Consider the following 19,227-nt stretch of genomic DNA (forward strand, 5'->3'; position numbering starts at 1 on the left):
TGAATTAACAAAAGCCTCACATGTTGTCATGTTAAAACCACAAACCACTATGTTTTGCTTAGATTTTATATTGCATGGTAGTGCATTGGAAATGCATGGTAAGTGTAAAGAAAAGAATACATGGTTTTGAATTTTCATTTTATATATATATATATATATATATATATATATATATATATATATATAAACACACGTTAAGGGCTCCACAATCGTTGGTAGCGCTGTTACCTTGCTGCAAAAAGGTCCAAGGATTTGAAACCCTGGGTTCAACCGGGGGTCTTTATACATGGAGTGTGCATCTTCTCCCTGTTCTTAGAATCAAAATGAACTTTATTTGCCAAGTTTATGGGTACAGACAAGGACTTTACTTTGGATTCCAACGCTCGTATCGTGTAGGAAAACTGGCAGAACAGCAAACTATAATCTATAAGAGAAAAGAGATTATTCAGCGGGACAAAGGTAAGAACGGGGCAGTAGAAGGCAGTTTTTTGTTTTGTTTTTAGTCTCCAGGTACTTTGGCTTTATCCCACAGTCTAAAATCATGACTGTTAGGTCAAAATTGCCCTTCGGTGTGATTGTGTGCATCCATGGTTGTTTGTCCAGTGTGTCTCTGTGCTGACCTGTCTGAGGTGTACCCTGCCTCTCGCCCAATGACTGCTGGAGATAGACACCAGCCCTCGCTGCCACCCTGCACAGATAAGTGGGCATAGAAAGTGGATGGATGGAAATCTGAAAAGTGTGATGTGTTACGGTGTGGCCTCTTGTCTGCTTCTCTGATTCAAAACTCTCCAGGCCCAACCTGTCCGTTTAGGTGGACCCCAATAGTATTTTGTGTATTTGCAGTTTCACCACACTCTCCTTTTTTTTAGATGAATGAACTGAACAGTGCTTCATGATAAAATTGGGAATACTATGTAATATTCTAACTCGGCTTTAAAGGTGACCTGTTATACAAGATTCACTGTTTGCCCATTTTTGTACTACAATTTGGGTCTCTACTGCTTCTAGAGCCAGTCCAAGTGGTAAAAAACAAAACAAAAAAAAAAAAACAGCCAGCCGTTTTGTGGCAATAAATAAATGTTTCATTGGTGCCTGGAAAACAAGCCATTTCAAATTTTTATGTCAAAATCGGCAGGCCCAGCCCCTCTGCTAGCAACCAAGGCTCCACACACAGACCAGGTAGGGGCAGGTTTTAACAAAAGACTTTGAAGAAAAGTTCTGTTCTTACTGTTTGTTGCAGCGCTGCAGATTACAGAGATGCAACTACTTAATGTCTCTTGTGTGTTTTGTGTTTGTGGTGGCAGCATTATGGTGCAGGGAAGCTTTTATTCAGCAAGAACAGGGAAGATGGATGGAGCTAAAGAAAACCTGTTAGAGGCGGCCAACGATTTGATCCAGGCGTGGAACAACAACTTCGAACACAAAGAGAGCGGCATATAGAATAGTTTAGACTGGAATCTGTTTCAATCCGTTTGAATCGATTGATTCAAACGGATTCAAGTACATTCATGTGTTAGAATGGCCCAGTCAAAGTCCAGGTCTGAATCCAAGAGAGTGTGATGAGAAATGACGTACACAGATAGTCTTCATCCATCTGAGTTTGCACAATTTGGCAAACATTATAAAGGCAAAAATGTCAGCATTTCCATGTGCTGAGTTGTTCTCCAAAAGACATGTAATAACAGAAAACAAGTGGTATTGATTCAGGGCGGTGAAACACACGCCTGCATCATTTAGATTTTGATTTGCACATCTTTAAAACCAATGATTATTCTCCTTTGAGTTTGCAACTATGCACTACTTTATGTTGGCCTAACATAAACTCCCAAAAAAAATATGAAAAGATTTATGTTTTCCATGTAAGAAAAAAAAACATTTAGTTAAGTAAAGTATTTCAGCCTCGCACTGTAATTTCACCTAATTAAAGTTCCCACCAGGAGTTTTTGGCGATGAAACAGGATGAAAATCAAACCCACTAAGAAATAATAAGACTACCAAATACCACTGGCAGAAGGTACAAACGTTAGGTCTATACTGATTAATCATTAGATTTAGATTTCTTTAGATTCCTAAACACCAGTGAACTCAGCCGGGTTTGAGTGAGATGAAGCACGTACAGTAAAACTCTCAAAAACTCTCCAACACCAGCAAATTAGCTTCTTAAAGAGCGCCTGTGCAGTTTACTAAAGCATGCGAAATAAGCCACACAACCAGGTTTTCTCGTGTCTTTATGTATTTAAAAAGAAATGCATCAGAACTTCAAAGACTTAATTTTACTTGAATGCCCTAAAGAATATGTGTTAGAAGTGGGGACTTAAGCACAAAGTACCAATAAAAGCAAAAACAATGGATGCCTAAATGCAACGCACTGATTGCAAACAATCGCTACTTGTTGCCTGTTGTCAAAACTGTGCTTAAACGGATCAATCCCCTTAACATAACAACCTTGCAAAGAAAATAATAGTGGCAAATCCCTTAAAAGGATTTCCAAACAAAATTAATCTGACATTTTCTTTTACAAGACATAAAAAATATGTAACAATTGAAAACAAAGAACTAAACAAACACTCTGCAATGTGTTGAATCCCTTTATTGAAAGCAATTCCCTTTAAATGCTCCACAGGGAACAATCCACAGTGAAACAGGGCGGCAATGATGTCGATTGGAAGCAGGGACTAAAGATATGCGTCAATTCTCCGCAGCGCTTCCCTGAGACGGAGAAAAATCAAAGTCCTGCACCTGACACTGGATAATCACACTCAGACAAATAATTTCCCTTTTAAAATGTTCAAAATAGAGGTTAAAACCGGTCACAGCGTCCATTTTTTCCTGTTTGTGGAGACAGTTTCAGCATGGATTTAGGAGGAGGATAACAACCAACCGCATTAACAATCAACAAACATACAGGACTACTGGATAAAAACACTACATTCAACACCAAGAAGAAAATCAACTGTATCCAGCTTCTTAAAATTTAGAAGAGGCTGTAAATTAATAGTGTGTGGAGCAACTTTAAAAAAAAAAAAAAATCTTTGGCTGTGTTTTAAAACCTTTCATTCGGGAGTGTTTCTGCACCGGGTTTCATTTTGTCCTTAGCTACAAGTCTTTCATTTCAGAATTTGAAAACTGATAAATAATGCTACTTGTTTTTTTTAGGTTTAATATGTTTGAAACGCTGAACACATTGAGAGGATTTGATCAAAGTCTGGTTTGAGAAAAAAAAAAACTTCAATCAGTAGCTTTTCATGCATCTATGCATGTGTTAGGTCAACCTGTCTCGCACGAAAGAGGGAGCCAGACCACAGGCATCCATGTGACCAATTACAGCTCCGTATTTTCAACCCAGATTAAAAACAGAATACATTTAATTTAAATGATTCAGAATTGTGATCAAGGCACTAATTTCTACTGATCTTGACTTAAAAAGCTTCTACAGCTTAGGGATGGGCTTGGCTGCGACGGCGATGCTCTCGATGGCACACTCGTCGCTTCCCCGGCGAATTCGGAAGTAGCCGTCTTCGCCCCACCCGCTGCCCCAGCTGTTCTTGACAATCCAGTACTTCTGTCCGGTCTTGTGGCAGCGGCCGTAGCCCACCAGCAGGACGGCATGGTTGGTCAGCTCGAAGGGATTAACGGAGTCTCTGAAGCCTGTGTGGTGGTAGATGCCCTCCTTGTAGTGCAAGAAATCGGGGTAGACCTGTAGGCAGATGACGACTCGTGATTATTGGCCTTTTTCTACCATTTTGCTTTGTGGGTAAAACGGCCAAGCGGTTCCTCTGTTTGTATCGCTGTCCTCAGAGTGGCAAAAAAACATATTGATAATTGTATCTTCTTTTATTGGACTGGAGAACATAAAAATGTTTCCCCATGATGTCAATATTTTGTTTGGGCCGAGTTCTTGGATCGCCTTTGAACTTTTTTTTACATTTTGTTAGAAACCCAAATCAAGGGGTGAAAAAAAATGTGAAGAGGAAAGAAAATTATTGACTCTTCAAGTTTTTACAAAGATAAATCTAAAGGTGTTGCATTCATTTGCGCTCAGCGCCCTGACGGAGGACTGTGTAGAAGCACCAATCGCTGCAGCTCCAGCTGCAAGCCCTCTGTAGGGTGTGAGTCTACCAGATTTGTACAGCTAGAGAAATATTTGTCCATTCTGCTGAACTTCAGCAAATTAGCTTCAAACTCTGTCAGCTTGGATGGAGAGCATCAATGAACAGCGATATGTTTAAAGTTCTGCCACAGATTCTCATCTGGAATAAGCTAAGCTTTTATAGCACATAAAACAGGCCTGGATCTAAACCAGCTCTGCTGTGCTCTTAGTGTTGTTTTCCTACTGGAAGGCAAATCTTTAGCCCAGTCTTTTAAAAAGACTCTAAAATGTTTGTTTTTTTTCTTCAGGGTTATCCTTTATTGAGCTCCATCCATCCTCCCTGTCTGCTCTGTTTGCTAATCTTCACATTGCTGTTCTCTAACAAACCTCTGACGTCTTATTTTTACTGAGTATATACTACTCTTACAACTTCTGGTGGCAATTTACACATTTATTTTTCGTCCTTATTTCATTCTCTAGGTGTCAAAGTCAGAGGCTGACCAGGAAATACTTGCAGATATAATTTTGACAAAAGTTGGTTCTGCAGAATACTGACTCAATATGAATACACCCCAAACCTTTAAAATGTATATTTGTTAAAGAAAATTATGTATTGCTTTCTTTTTACTTCAAAATTATGCTTTACTGTCTGTTGCTCTACTACATAAGATACCAATTAAAACACATTGATGTTTGTACAGTAATTCTAATGAGATAAAAAGGTCAAAACGTCAGAGGATGTAAATACTTCAGAAAGGCACCATGAGTAATATGTATTAAAGTCAGAAACAAACTAAGATTAAATTATTAAAAATCTGTGTAGAATGTGACCAAATGAGAGAAAAGTTAAAGGTTACTTTTTCTTTTGTTATCTTTTAGTAAAGAAACTGAACGATGGTTCCTTTTGGCTGATGTTGCCTTACTGAAGTTTACCCGTAAGATGATCTCCATCTTGCGGAAACACATTATTGCAATGGGAAAATTTGCGCAGGAAAAGCAGAGAGCCAATAAGCAGGTGTACCTCCAGAGCGACTGCCATCGGTCCGTTCTTGACCAGTTCCAACTTCATGGCCGTCTCGCTGCAGCCGCCGTAGAATCCGCCCACATACCCGTACTCTGCTGTGTACATTCGGCCGCAGTTCTGAGGAACGCCACAGGGAGAGTCCGCCGCAATGTACGGGAAGCAGGACTCATCCACGATGCCGAAATCCTGCACATACTTCCCAATCAGGTAAGGGAAGCCGCCATCACAGCCTTAAAAAGGTGAGAAAAGTAGAACTCTTTCAAAAAAGGGTTAAAGATTTTTTTGGGAAATGCTGGAGGTTTTAAAAGGTTTTAAATGAGACATTCTGAAAATGCTTGAAACCCCCTTCCTCTGATTCTGCAGTTTTTCTTTATTTCAGTATTTTGTTTTGATTTTCTTGTAAAAACATCCAAAACCTTATTTTCATCTGTTACACATCATCTCCTGCAGAAAGGGTGAATTCATTTTTTTTTTTTTTTTTAGAGACAATATCTTTCACAGCAGTAGTTTACCTTGGGAGTATTCAGAGCAGGAGACCACTTGCTGGGGACTGAGGACGGGGGCATCGCTGTTGTTTGTGAGGATCCGAACTCGAGCTTCCAGCATTCCCATGGTGGCGAAGGAATAGCAGCTACCGCAGGATGCTAAGTCACAACAAAATACACAAATATTCAGCTTTAAAAATAACTTAAAACATGGTTGACACCATTTATCCAAATCATTTAAACAACAGGTGCCCTGAGAAATCGTCTGGTGGCCAGAATCAGAAAAATTGTAGCTTGACTGGACAGCAACACTGTTTGGTGTGGACGCTGTTACTGAGTGGATCAGACTCAATGTTAGATTCAGTTTCATTAATAGATTTATGAAGGAAATCTGCACAAAAAAGGCTTTTTAAAGATGTTCAGTAACCTGCCCCGGTGTGCGTCGCAGGCCTATAGAAAGTAACTTTTAGCTGGAAGTTTTCCTCTTATGGAAAGGTTTCACCAGCACAGCCATGATAAACATAAAGGTGTTTTTGCTTGATTCAGTTCCCCCAGTGTCTACTTTGATAAAAGCATCAACGCAACAAAGGAACTAAAGCATAGGTTCCTGCAAGTCATCAAAATAAGATCATTAGACACAGACATATTGACTCTGAATTGGGGAAAAAAAAAGACATTGTTTTAAAGGTAATTTTTAAAAATGTTAACTGTACCGACTTTGCTGTAAATCAACCAATAGTATGAATGCTAAGTGCATTTGGACATCGGACAATAGTTTCTTCCAATATATTTCTAAACTTTTCAAAAAGAATGTACGTTTAAGAGTAGTTTAACTGTAATGTACTTTTTACTTATACTTAAACAATATTATTAAGCAGTATGGCTGCTCTTGAATAACATTTAACACAAGTCTACCCAAGGCGCATAACTTCACTCAATGAAAAAATAGAGAGAAACGTAAAGTTTATATTAAAGGCTGACTTCTTGTTTATACACAAGCTTTGCTGTTTTAATGTTATTTCATATCTACTGAGGCCGCTGTGCCATTTGGCGGTCAAGTCAATACACTGCAAACAGTAGATAGATTTTCGAGGCAACATTTAGAAATGTAAATCTCAGGGTTAAGGATCTACATTCACCAATTAATACCAACACACTCTGCTGTTTTGTGATTTTAGCTGTGTGAACCCCACTAATCTGTAAAATATGACGCTAAAAGCAGTTTGAAATGGTTTATCTCCTCCCAATATAAATATTTAGGGATTAAAAAAATGTACAATTCAATATTGTTCTAAATCACATCGTAGTTCTTCAAAAGAAATCACGACCAGCTAAAACTCGAAGATTTACAAAAACCAACAATACCGAAGCTGCCATGAAGTTGTGATCGGTACATCTTTGGTGCAAAAAGTAATAATAAACCCGCAAAGCACTACTAAAAAGTACATTTTACTTAGCTGGAGCGACTGTGCTCGTGCTGTCCTTAACAGCACATTTACTTAGCAAGGCATTTCACCGTTCAGCACTAAATGTTCCTTTAATGCTCCTGCCACTGCATACTTATCTAATCTAGACGATGGATGCATACCAAGAGAACAAGGCACAGACACAAACACAGAATAAACAAGGTTTGTACACATGGTGTCAGGCACTAGGCTGCTAATAAAATGCTCTACAGGAACAAATTAGGTAAAGGAACAGAGGCCGCAGGAATGTGCACGGTGACTTAATTGCAGTAATGATTCAAAGTGAGACAGAGGAGCGCTTATCTGGGACCAAAACCCTTAGATTCCTGGTACAAATACGGTGGAACAGACTTTAATTCTGATTGAGGGAAAGTTGTGATGCTGCAGTTTGCGGGATGACTCCAGGCGAGGGCAAAAAAAGGTAAATTTTAGTAAATTTCACAGGACACGGTCACATTTAAACAAGCTAAAGATCACAGCCTCGCTTGCTTCCTTCAATAAAAGTCAATAGTGTCTTTCAGACCAGAGCGGTCACGTTATGCTCACCACATCCACGTGTGCCTAATCTCTCATCACCGGGACGTGCACATCAGCAGGCTGCTGATGTGCACATCAGTCTGCTGCTCAGACTGATGTGACAGATTTGGAGACGGCCACAGATCCCCTTGTGTTCTTTGACAAGTGTCGAATTCAAAGTTTTAGTTCCTCGGGCAGAGGAGATTTTAAAAGAGAGCCGTCTTCCAGGGCTGCACACAGAGGCAGCCTGTAGATCATACACTTACACATCTGTGTGGTTGTTGTCGTTTTTTTTTTTTTTGTCATAAATAAAAGATTTAATAAATATCAAAGGCCTGCATATTATATATTCCTCTTTGGTCATGCCTTATTTGTCTTATTGTTCAGAAGTATGGGGAAATGCAAATAAAACAATTATTGATAAGTTAGTTAAGTAGCAAAAAAAAGCTATAAGGCTTATTAATAAGGTGGGATACCGTGAACCAACTGATCCATCCATCCATCCATTTTCCGAACCGCTTTATCCCTCATGGGGTCGCGGGGGTTGCTGGTGCCTATCTCCAGCGTTCACTGGGCGAGAGGCGGGGTACACCCTGGACAGGTTGCCAGTCTGTCGCAGGGCAACACAGAGACAAACAGGACAAACAACCATTCACACACACACTCACACCTAAGGACAATTTGGAGAAGCCACTTAACCTAACAGTCATGTTTTTGGTCTGTGGGAGGAAGCCGGAGTACCCGGAGAGAACCCACGCATGCACAGGGAGAACATGCAAACTCCATGCAGAAAGACCCAGGGGTGTACTCGAACCCAGGACCTTCTTGCTGCAAGGCAACAGCACTACCCACTGCGCCACTGTGCATATAAAACCAACTGATAAACTCTTCATTCAAAGCAACACATTAAAATTCAAAGACATTGTTTATATAAAAATACTGAAAATAATGTATAAAGCAGTGAACAAAAGTCTTCAAAAGTTAAGAGAGAATAAATATAATTTGCGAGGTTTGTTTATATTTGAATGTGCAAAAGAGAAGAGCCAGATAAAGTCTAGATGTGTTTCAGTTATTGGTGTGAACCTGTGGAATGAACTGAATGACGATTTAAAGTTATGTCCTTTCTTGATGAATTTTAAAAGGGCTTTAAAAATGTAAAATGATAAAATCCTATGTTATGTAGTTTTGAATATTTATATATGTACTGTAAAGAACCTGGTAGGTTGTAAAGGTTTGTAAGTATAAAACAGGGTAGGCAATAATAAGCTTTGCTTCAGCCTATTCCTTTTTTTTGGTAAATTGTGGGTTTGTTTGTTTATCTTTTTTTTTTTTTACTGTTTCCTGTGTTTAATGTCAGATAATTTACAAAAAATAAATAAAGTGAAAGTCATGTTGCATGGCGGCACACAGAGCTGCTCCTGGTGATGAAATTCTAGGAGAGGTCTAAACAGTTCACCCTTCGAGTCCAGATCAGATCTTTGTAAAGATAAATTATTTACAAAGCATGTTGACCCTGAAGTGAAGAGCGGTCAGGGGGGGCGGCGTGGAGGGAGGGATTTAAGCGGAGTATAGGATGTCTGACAGGAGAACGAGGCAGAGAAACGCTTTACCAGCACAGAGAGACATCAGACCGCCAGCTAGATTACACGGGGACATTTGTCATTCATCTCATTAGAGACATATTCACGCCTCTGATCCGAGGTAAAATGCTTCCTCTCCCGCTGATTACGTTGAACGTTTTCTGTGTTGACGTAAACGCCGCACATACCTGGACCCCTTCCCAGCCGACTTAAACGATAAGGGGACAGAAGGGAAGAGGGCGAAGCAAATACTTCCTATCAGCGTGAGCGACTGTTTGCAGTGAACGCGTTATCACTGGGCTTTGTGAAGTCCTGAGCAAACATTGCTGAAATCTCTCCCCTCCCCAGCGTCGCCCACTGCAACGTGTCATTTCTCTTCTCCAGCTGGAAACACTTCCACAGAAGTAGCCGCTCATTTAAGAAAGACACGGCGAAGCAGGAAATTTGTTGAGATAACCAAAATGCGAGAAATGTGGACCAGATCGAGCACGGGGCCACATCAGAACATTAGAGCCATTTTTTTTTTTACAGGCCAAACCAACGTTTTGCGAAGCTCATTGAAACCTATAAAAGAAACTGGACTTGACTGATGCGATAGAAACAAAATAAGCACCGTAAGCCTGCACAGCAGCTTGAAGGGCCATTCCAGTGAAGCACTTTGGATTTCTGTAGATGCTTAAACCCCACCCTATAAAGGTCCTCTCAGACACTCAAAGTACTCAGCCTCTGTACGCTCTTCGCTCTCACACAACAGCGCGCAGAAAACAGGAAGAGAGCAGCGAGCGGACCCCAGACGCACAAAGAGGGAAGGAAGCACCTGTGTGGAAACCATTACTGGCAGCTGTCAGATGTAAACCTGCCTCTGATCCTTCAAGCCAATCTAATAATATAAGCGCGACATACAGAGACACCCAAAAGTGAGTTTATTCCAACATGCATACAAACTTTCTGAAAAGAACGTACTTTTAGGAGTGTTTTAACTGCAATGGGCTTTTTCCTTTTACTTGAATAATATTATTAAGAAGTATCGCTGCTCTTGAATAACATTTGTGACAAGTCTGCCCACTGTGAGTAACTTCACTGAATGAAAAAATAGAGAGAAACGTAAAGTTTATAATAAAGGCTGACTTCTTGTGTATACATAAGCTTTGTTTTAATGTTATTTCATTTCTACTGAGGCCGCTTTGTCAATATAGATAAGTCAATATACTGTAAACAGTAGATATCACTTTGTTCTAATAAATATATATTACATGCATGTAAGCATCAGTTTTATCAGTTTGATGCAAAAAAAGTGGATTTAGAAAAGTGTTTCTTCCGCATGAATTAGTAATTTTGGATTATGTTGTTTTATTTTAGAATTTATTTCTGAATTTTTCTCTGTCCTGTTATCTAATTTTCAAACATTGGGTCAGATGCAATGATCCAACAGTAACTCCGCGTGTAGCCGTTTCCCCAAATACTTTAATAAATATAACCTATGTGTACTTTCAGGAGCATAATTAAGTTGCTGGCTGCCTCATGCCCCTTTAGCTTGGATTCCAATTATCTGGAGTGAATGGTTTGGAGCAAGCCATCTGCGTGGTATGAGTGGCGTTTAGTCACCGCGTGGAGAATCCAGAGAACCTCTGTTTGTAATGTGGGTCCTGAAGGTTCCTAGCTGCCGTCTCTCTCTGACAACTCACAGCTGTAACAGCGCTTTCTCAAAGCGACTCCACCGCTCGCACACCCAGCATTCAGTTTTATGTTGTATTTTGTTTTTTTTTTGCATATGCAGCAGCAGGCTTCAAAATCACTGTTTGAAGCAGCACTACTTCTGTTTCCGCACACAATGACCATCAAGTGATACGGACTAACCTGCGTGTTTTAGTTGTAAATACATTAAATATGGTACCATTCAGTGTTGCAGAAGCATTTCACTGTGCATTGAATTTGAAAAAAAAGAAAGACTTTAACATAATTCAATGAATTTAAGACTTTTTAAGACCTTACACCGTGATTTTCAAGAGTAAGACTTTAAGACTCTGCAGACACCCTGGTTAAAGGAAAAGAATAACACCTGAGTTTGTTCCATAAACCTGCTTAAAGAAATACATTAAATTACATGTAAGGACAATTCAAATAGGTTTAAAATGCGTTAAAATAAAGGAATTTAAAAATAATTTAAATCTACTTATTTTAAAAGGAAATAATTAAACAAAGAACTACATTGTTTTACTTGTATAAGATAGTAATAGAGAGTCACCTTGATTCCTCACAGGGCTAACAAAGTTGACGCCATTAACGTTTCTCCAATCCCAGTGCTCAGGCAGAGCTGCGGCCATCTTGGCTAAACCGGCTTCCACGGGGGCAGGGCGGACACGTCTGAAGAAACAAACGGGGAAGCCAACTTAAAAGGTGGTAATTCTGCACCACACAGCTGTGGCAAACAGAAAATCAGCCAATAAATATCCTCCTAAATTGATTTTATTCAGCAGGAAACCAGGCTTATCCACCGGCTCTCACACGAAGAGGATAGAATGAGAAATCAAAGACTCACACGGGGATACGGGAGGCAGGGCCCCCCGCTCTGTAATGCAGCTCTCGTAGGGTGTACATCTCGTGCTCGGGATACGCCACAGCCTTCCAGGAGCTCTGAACTGTGTTGATTAAAGTGATGAAGTCCAGGTTGTGTTTGTACGGCTTTGGCAGCAGTCTGGAGGGGATGAATGGAAAGACGACGGTAAGGTCAAGATCACTTTAAAACAAAACTGGACATTTCATTCGTAATGCGAAATCTACTATTTGATTTAATAAACTACAAGATGCATATTGGTGAGGCTCATTGGTCAGATTTAAAGTACCTTTATAAAACGGGAACCTTTAAGCAGGTCTTAAAACATATTTTTCATTAAGTCAACATTTCTGTATTACTTTTTTTTTTTTTTTAAATGGTCTGATGTAATATTCTAATCCTAAATGTGTTTTCAATAGCTGTAAGCAGAAAATCATCATAATTAACAGAAACCCTAAGCGGTCTGTAATTCATTTATAAAATGTGTATCACTTACTGAAGAGAGGTACTGAAACAAATAATATTTTCAATAACATTCTGATTTGCTGAATATGACAGTACTTTCAGTTCAAGAGCAAGGATTTTATCAGTCACCTCATGTAAGTTAATGTATGGAAATGAAAAAAACTCCTATTTGAGCCAAATAAAACCAAGCTGGGACATTTTTTACAGCAGAAAAGTCAGTTTATATATATATATATATATATATATATATATATATATATATATATATATATATATATATATATATATATATATATATATAAAATATATTTACAAATAAACACGCACTCATGTCCATAGGAAAAGGTTTTAGAATTAATAAAATGTTTTTTATTTTGTGCTTACTTCTTTGTACCTCTACACAAACAGCATAATCATATCATACTTCTAATAGACAAGCAAATATTGACCATGTTCTGCAATGCTGATAGTTTCAAGAACTTGTAATATTGTTTCTAGAATAGGTAGCAGTTGTTTCTGATGTACTCTAAAGCAAGTCGTACATCCAATGTCTTGTTCTTGTCAGCTTTGTTTCCCTCCCACCCCTTGGTTTTGGTTGGACCACACGGTTCATATCCAGCTTTTAAAGTTTACTCATGCACGCTCTCTATCTAAACGAGTGACTACTTTAAACTAAAATTTGATGAGGTCTGCATTGCACTGTAACTACAGACAGTAACTCTACTTTAACTCAATATTTGGTTCATATACCTCACCAAACACTAGAATAACACAGACCGTAGGCAGCACGTTACTTCATTTGATTAAAGTTTAAGCCAAAAATCAACCAGTAACTAATCTTGAATCTTGCAGCTTGAACTCTTCCTAATTTGATCAGTGGTTAAATTATTACCACAGGTACAGAGTTTCTCAATTTATCTGTTGACACCAACTGAGCATTATCACGAATACACTTTCTTCTGTATCAGCGCAGTCTCCGAATGTTCATAAGAAAAAGACAGTAAAGCTTGGATTAGAGGTATAAAACTGTGGAGAAATTTTGCTGAACTTTCAGTAAATAAAACTCGTGCCTTGAATCTCTGTATTGCAGAAAGCAGCTTCATGTGACCAGAGAGTGTATGCTGAGCCTTTCATAAAAAATATTAAAAAAAAATTCAGATAGTTAGATAATGTTTGCTCACTCACATCAGAGAAAGAAATTGAGGAAGGGAAAATGCAGCAGGAAGCAGAAATGTCAAAAGTGCACATTGGCTCTTCTGGTCTTCCACTGGACCTAGCTTATGTCTACTAGTAAACACTCTTATCGTTTGTATTCTGGCTAAATAGTCCTCACTGGTTATAATTTACGTACCCGCTGCTGAAGACGGGCTTGAAATCTGATCTGGGCGGCACAGCCTTCACCTTCTTGCCCACAAAACAGGCCCAGTTTCGTCCCAGGACGTCGTGGACCCATCCTGGCAGGGTTTGGTCACAGTAGCTGGTCACCTTCGAGCCCTCCTGGGTGTACTGTAAAATGCAGCAGACTGTTATGGCTTTTTGTCTTTTACACGCACACACACAGTGTCCTTCTGTGCCAAAGTAACACTTTCAAAAGGAAAATTATTTACACTTCATTGAATAAATACGTTTTTTTAATGCAAATTCAGTGCCAGTCAGAACTTTACAGAAATTAAGCTTTTGAACTGTTCCGTTTTTAGGTTGTAGCACAAAACAACCTTCTTCAAATGCTTGTATAAACACTTGGACGGAAGTTTGATTTTTTTTCTTTTCTTTTTTTAGATTTTCTCTAACCCACATTTCCTGCTCATGCACACCAGGTCAAACGCATATTTACATCCGCACTAATTTCAGATAAATGTTCCTTAGCAAGTTGCAGACAAAAGCAACCAGCTTTTCATAGCTATCAAGTAGGGCTGGGTATCATCTAGGATGAGCCGATTCGATACGATTCTCGATACATAGCTCAGCTTGCTTTGATTCCAATATCGATATTTATTACTTTGAATTAATGCTCAGTGATTCAATCACCAAAATCAGCCAAATATTATGTTTATGTTCTATTTATTGATCACAGACATATTAACAGGAAAATAAAGTGCATTTGCTTCAATGCATTTAACGTGTCACAGAAACCAAAAATGTGCCCAAACATCTGATTTTAGGGACAAAGGAGCTTCTAAAATCCTGTCGGCCGTTCCACAAATTCGTCTCACTTGCTCTCCTTCGCTGTGAACTGTAATGGTTGCGCTGTAATAACGCCCCCTAGAGGTTGGGAGGTATATCGATATTGAAAGCCAGAATATCGATATTAAATCGTTTTTAAAAATATCGATATTAATCTTTATATCAATTTTTATGCACAGCCCTACTATCAAGAAGGTCCCAGCATTCTAGCTTTTGCAACAATTCTTTCTGGATATTTGATCAGACTTCTTTTCAGAATTGGTGGACTTTACTCACCGTATTTTCAGACTATGAGGCGCACCGTGAATTAACATATCTATGTCCGCATATAAGGCACACTGAATTATAAAGCGCACTAAATATTCTTCCCAAGTGTGTAATATCACTCCACCCCTTTACGTACACAGCTTTCTAAACGTCTCTGTTGGGAGGACAGAGTAGCTGGACTACACTGTCCTGTTACTAACACAAGGCCAAAATAAACATAACTTTTAAATTGAACTAACTTACTTGGTTTATGGTTGCTAGCCTGTATTCCGGGTGTGGGCTGCCTTGAATGCACTTCTAGTTTAGACATTACAGTGTTGTAGTTCAGGGGGCCGACTAGGTAGTGATACAGTGTACCATGATGCTCCGAATATACATTGAGCGGAGCGGCTTTGTTGCTAACCAAAGTCGTACTTATAAATATTAACAGATGTTTTTAAAAATCGGCCAGTAAGCATAACAAGTACGGTGATCATATATAAAAGCGCACCGGATTATTCGGCACATGCATCATCGATTTTTGTGAAAATTTAAAGTGCGCCTTATAGTCCGAAAAACACTGTAAAATTGCTGGTTTTCTGCCACAAATGCTACTTTTAAGCAGATTCTATAAATATTAATTTATCAGTCATTCTAGAAGCTTAACATTAGCTTGATTTATCCATTTCAAAACCAGTTTTGGTATGTGTTTAGGACCAACCTGCTGTAGGGACGCACAACTGTGTCAAACCTCATCTCATCCGACCCTAACAGTTACCTCAGAAGAAAGAAAATTGGCAATGGTGTTCAAAAGCAAATCCGGAACCACAAACACTGAAACCTTTTAGAAACTGGAAGACGTCAGAACACCAGTGTCATTATGAACTGTGAAGGGAGTTTAACATTAACAGGGAGCAAGAGGCTGCTGCTGTTCAAAAACAAAATCTGACGCAATTTCATGAGCATTTAATCCCCAACAACCTAACAAAACCACCACCTGTTAAGTATGGTGGCAGTAGCATCATGCCGAGGCTACGGTGTTTTGCCAGTAGTGGTGTTGTATCATAAAAACTTAGAAGAACACTGAGGACAGAGAAAACACAAACAGGCTTACAATAAACTTCTAGAGTTGCTACCGACCTAAACTCTACTAAAACTTTATGGGCTAAACTAAAGGCCAGTTACGTGCCTCGAGAACTCCTGAGCATCTATACGAGCCAAGTGCTGTATATATACATGAAAAATCATTTAATATATCTCAAATTAAGCTAACACTTAGGCCTAAAACCCACACGGTCCTGCTTTAAGAGTTCTGTTAAATCTAAAACTCACCCTTGATGACAGTAATAAGTGTGTAGTTAGTCTACTTGTTAATGGACCTTTAAACAAATATTAGTGATGCAGTGAAGGTTTAGTATGTATATGTAAAAAGTTGAAGAAAAAGAAGAATTGCAGCTGAGTTTGGAAAAGAGAAATTGCACAACAAAATCCATATTTGTGCTTCCAACTCGTTTTTAAAAAGTCATTGAAGATGTCTGTACATTTCATTGAACCCTAGTTGTAATGCATCATTAAAAGACGACAATTAACACATACAGCGAGAACGCATGCAGATAGACTTCTTACTGGCAGTGTAGGTGATTTCAAAGGGCAAATCAGTTTGTTTTTTGTTGAGTCATGTTTCAAAAGAAATCATGAGACCAAACTTAAAAAAAAAAAGAGAAGAAAAAAAAACCTGGCAAGTCCCAATTCTTAACAGACAATGAGGAAGTTAAATTGGACAAGGACAAGTCAGAACAGAGGCTGGAAAATAACACAGCTGTGACACTTCCCTCGGCTGCTTGTCATGTGAGAGATAGGAATATTGCACATGATCAAGGGTTTCGCTTAATGTCGCTGCTTTTTACATCGCACATCGATCTTTGCAGATATCATCAGAGTATAGGAAAGGAGAGGAAATGAGCAAGAGTGAAACACAGAGTGTTCCGAAATATAGATTCAACAAGCCGCAAAAGCTGTCAACCCACCACATTTCCATTTAGTTAAATTACAGATTCGTCTATGAGGGGAATCAGCAGAGCATCACATGTTATATCAGACAAGTTTCAGAGCTAGAAATGAGTTCATGTTACAGTTACCTTGAAAAAGCCAAACCATTTGTAGCCACCGAGGACCGCCTCGAAGCCCTGGTTGTAGATGAGGGTGAAGAAGCCCGTGTTCCCCAGCTCATCTGTGGCTACGGACAGCTTCTCCAGGGTCACAGTCACTGTGCTCTCACCTGTGGCTGAGGAGTAAACAACATGTGATCACATGACATCAAGACAGGGTTACTTTTCAACCATCAGCCTAATCCTAAAGAGATTTTAGCACTTCACCTTTATGTTACTAATATAACTTAAGAGATTTGTGTGTGTGTGTATATATATATATATATATGCATGTACACAAACAAAAATAAAAAAAGACTGAGCATTCTTCATCTGAAAAGCAGGCCTCAACGCCTCACGTGATATCAAAAGTGATTTAACTTTTATTTCCTTCCCAGCTATGAGGCGGTCTTACCTTCAACAGAGCAGTTGACGGTCTTGTCGTGCCCTCCTTTGGACACCTGGAACACCCATGTCCCCAGGAGGTCCTCGTAGGTGCAGTTAGCTGGCGTGTCCCCCAAAGACCCCTCAGCCCAGAGCAGGAACACACACACGAACACAGCGCTGAACCTCATCTTCACTCGCTGCTAGCTAACCTGCTCCACACACAAACACCGGCACACCACGTCTAAAGACTACCTGGATCAGCTGGACAGCCTGGCACCTGCTACGCTAGCCCCTGTTGACGGACAGCAAGTGGCGCAAACTGAAAGTTTCACCCCCCCAAAGTTAAACTTCTTCCGTCAAGATGGTTCACCGCAGCTAGCGTCACAATACGCATGCGCGCTCCAGGGCTCCTTATGTATCTCAAACGTTAACGGATAAGACCCGAAACACTAACTTCTGATTCATATCGTTACGATAATTCATGAGAATTCATCTAATATAAGCACGAGGATGACCTCTCTTATTGCAAGGTATCTGCATTTCATGTCAACAAAAAAAAAAAAAAAAAAAAATTAAATTCACAGTTAATCACGGTTTTCTACAACCCCAAATACGTGACTGCTATCCTCTTGCTGTCATGCGCTCTTTGGGTCTACTTCCCCTTTTGCAGTTTCGTTTTATCTGATCATATGACCACTGATACACTGATTGTGGAAGTTAAAGAGTTGTTCGGAGATGTAATGCAAGGGGAATAGTGTGGCCGAAGGTTAATTATTAAGTAATTAACCTAACTGTCACCTAATAACCATTTACCAACCCTTCAAAGCAGCACTATTAGGCCATATATCATATTTGTTTTGCAGAAACGCCAAGAAAAAGACAGGGATTAACAGCATATTTGTATATGCTATTGAGCCATTTTAGTAGCATGTATATTATTACTATTTAGATTAAGGTCTGCATTTTAAATGAAAAGGCTCAGATATTTATGTGAATTTGTCCATTTTAATGGATATGTATCTACTGTTTATTAATTTTGTTATGCAAGGAATAAGGAGGCATAAGCAATGAACAGATGGATAAATATTAACTTAACCTAAGAATGTCATAACCATACTGTTGTTGTATTGTTGCTCAGTGTGTTTGATGATTGAATTAAATGGAGCTGCACTGAGGGCTTCAAGACTGCTCAGTTGTGAGCACCTTTATTTTGGAGTAAGACGGTCCTGGGTTCAATCAGGGACCATTCTTTATGGTTTACTTAACGTATTAATTGCTCCCACTGTCCAAAAACATAGCAGTTAAGTTAACTAGTCTCTATAAATTGCCCTTAAGTATGAGCGTGTGCATGCGGTGTCCTGTTTGTCTCTGTGTCGTCCTGTGATGAACTGGTGACCTTTCCAGGGTGTACCCCACCTCGCTCCCACTGATTGCTGGGGATAGGCACAAGCCCTCTGCAAACCCAACAAGATAAGTACAGACAATGCACTGATAAATTGACCTGAACTGAAGTAAATTGAGGGTTGCACAGTGGCACATCTGTTAGCACAGTTGCCTCACAGTTACTAATTAAACGGTCTTTATATAGCATCTTTTACTGATGAAAATCACAAAGTACTTCACTGAACAAAGCCTTCAAATTAAAACATAAACATTTGGACACGATTAATGTCGTTAAAGCAGTATATAAGATGAAACCTGATTAAAAAGGCACAGCCAAATTAATTGTCAGTGCCTTCTCAGCAGTGAGGCCACACACAACAGAGCTGTTGAAGGTGTTGTTATGATCAAATCTCATTTTTGTTCCTCTGCTGCAACTAAAATTGTCTGCTGTTTAGCAGATCTGTAACAACACCCCAACATGTAAGTATTTATGCGTTGCAAACAAAACAACAAAAAACTATAGTTGAGGTTTACATTTTTAATAAAGTAGAAATTATACTTTAGAGAGAACGGTTTAAGTTCAAGCCTGTTCACTTTGTGCTTCCGTCCATATAATAAAAGGGACTGTGATGCCTTGTGCAATGTGCAAACAAGGCAAAATGACAATCAACATTAGACCTCGCTGCAACTAAAAGTCAGA

At 39.2% G+C, this 19,227-nt stretch overlaps 1 protein-coding gene across 1 annotated transcript; it reads right to left on the minus strand.

Annotated features, from left to right (window-relative positions):
- Positions 1 to 2,574: 2,574 nt before the first annotated feature.
- On the minus strand, positions 2,575 to 17,502 carry LOC105923417 (dipeptidyl peptidase 1). The gene is made up of 8 exons (XM_012859388.3): positions 17,173 to 17,502; positions 16,749 to 16,894; positions 13,532 to 13,686; positions 11,701 to 11,856; positions 11,407 to 11,525; positions 5,627 to 5,758; positions 5,112 to 5,344; positions 2,575 to 3,697 (listed from the first exon to the last, which is right to left on the minus strand). Exons 1-8 carry the CDS (start codon positions 17,330 to 17,332, stop codon positions 3,431 to 3,433), a joined length of 1,368 nt encoding a protein of 455 aa, XP_012714842.2. The 5' UTR covers positions 17,333 to 17,502; the 3' UTR covers positions 2,575 to 3,430.
- Positions 17,503 to 19,227: the final 1,725 nt, after the last annotated feature.

This window comes from Fundulus heteroclitus, unplaced genomic scaffold, assembly GCF_011125445.2.
Source record: "Fundulus heteroclitus isolate FHET01 unplaced genomic scaffold, MU-UCD_Fhet_4.1 scaffold_137, whole genome shotgun sequence".
Taxonomy (NCBI): domain Eukaryota; kingdom Metazoa; phylum Chordata; class Actinopteri; order Cyprinodontiformes; family Fundulidae; genus Fundulus; species Fundulus heteroclitus.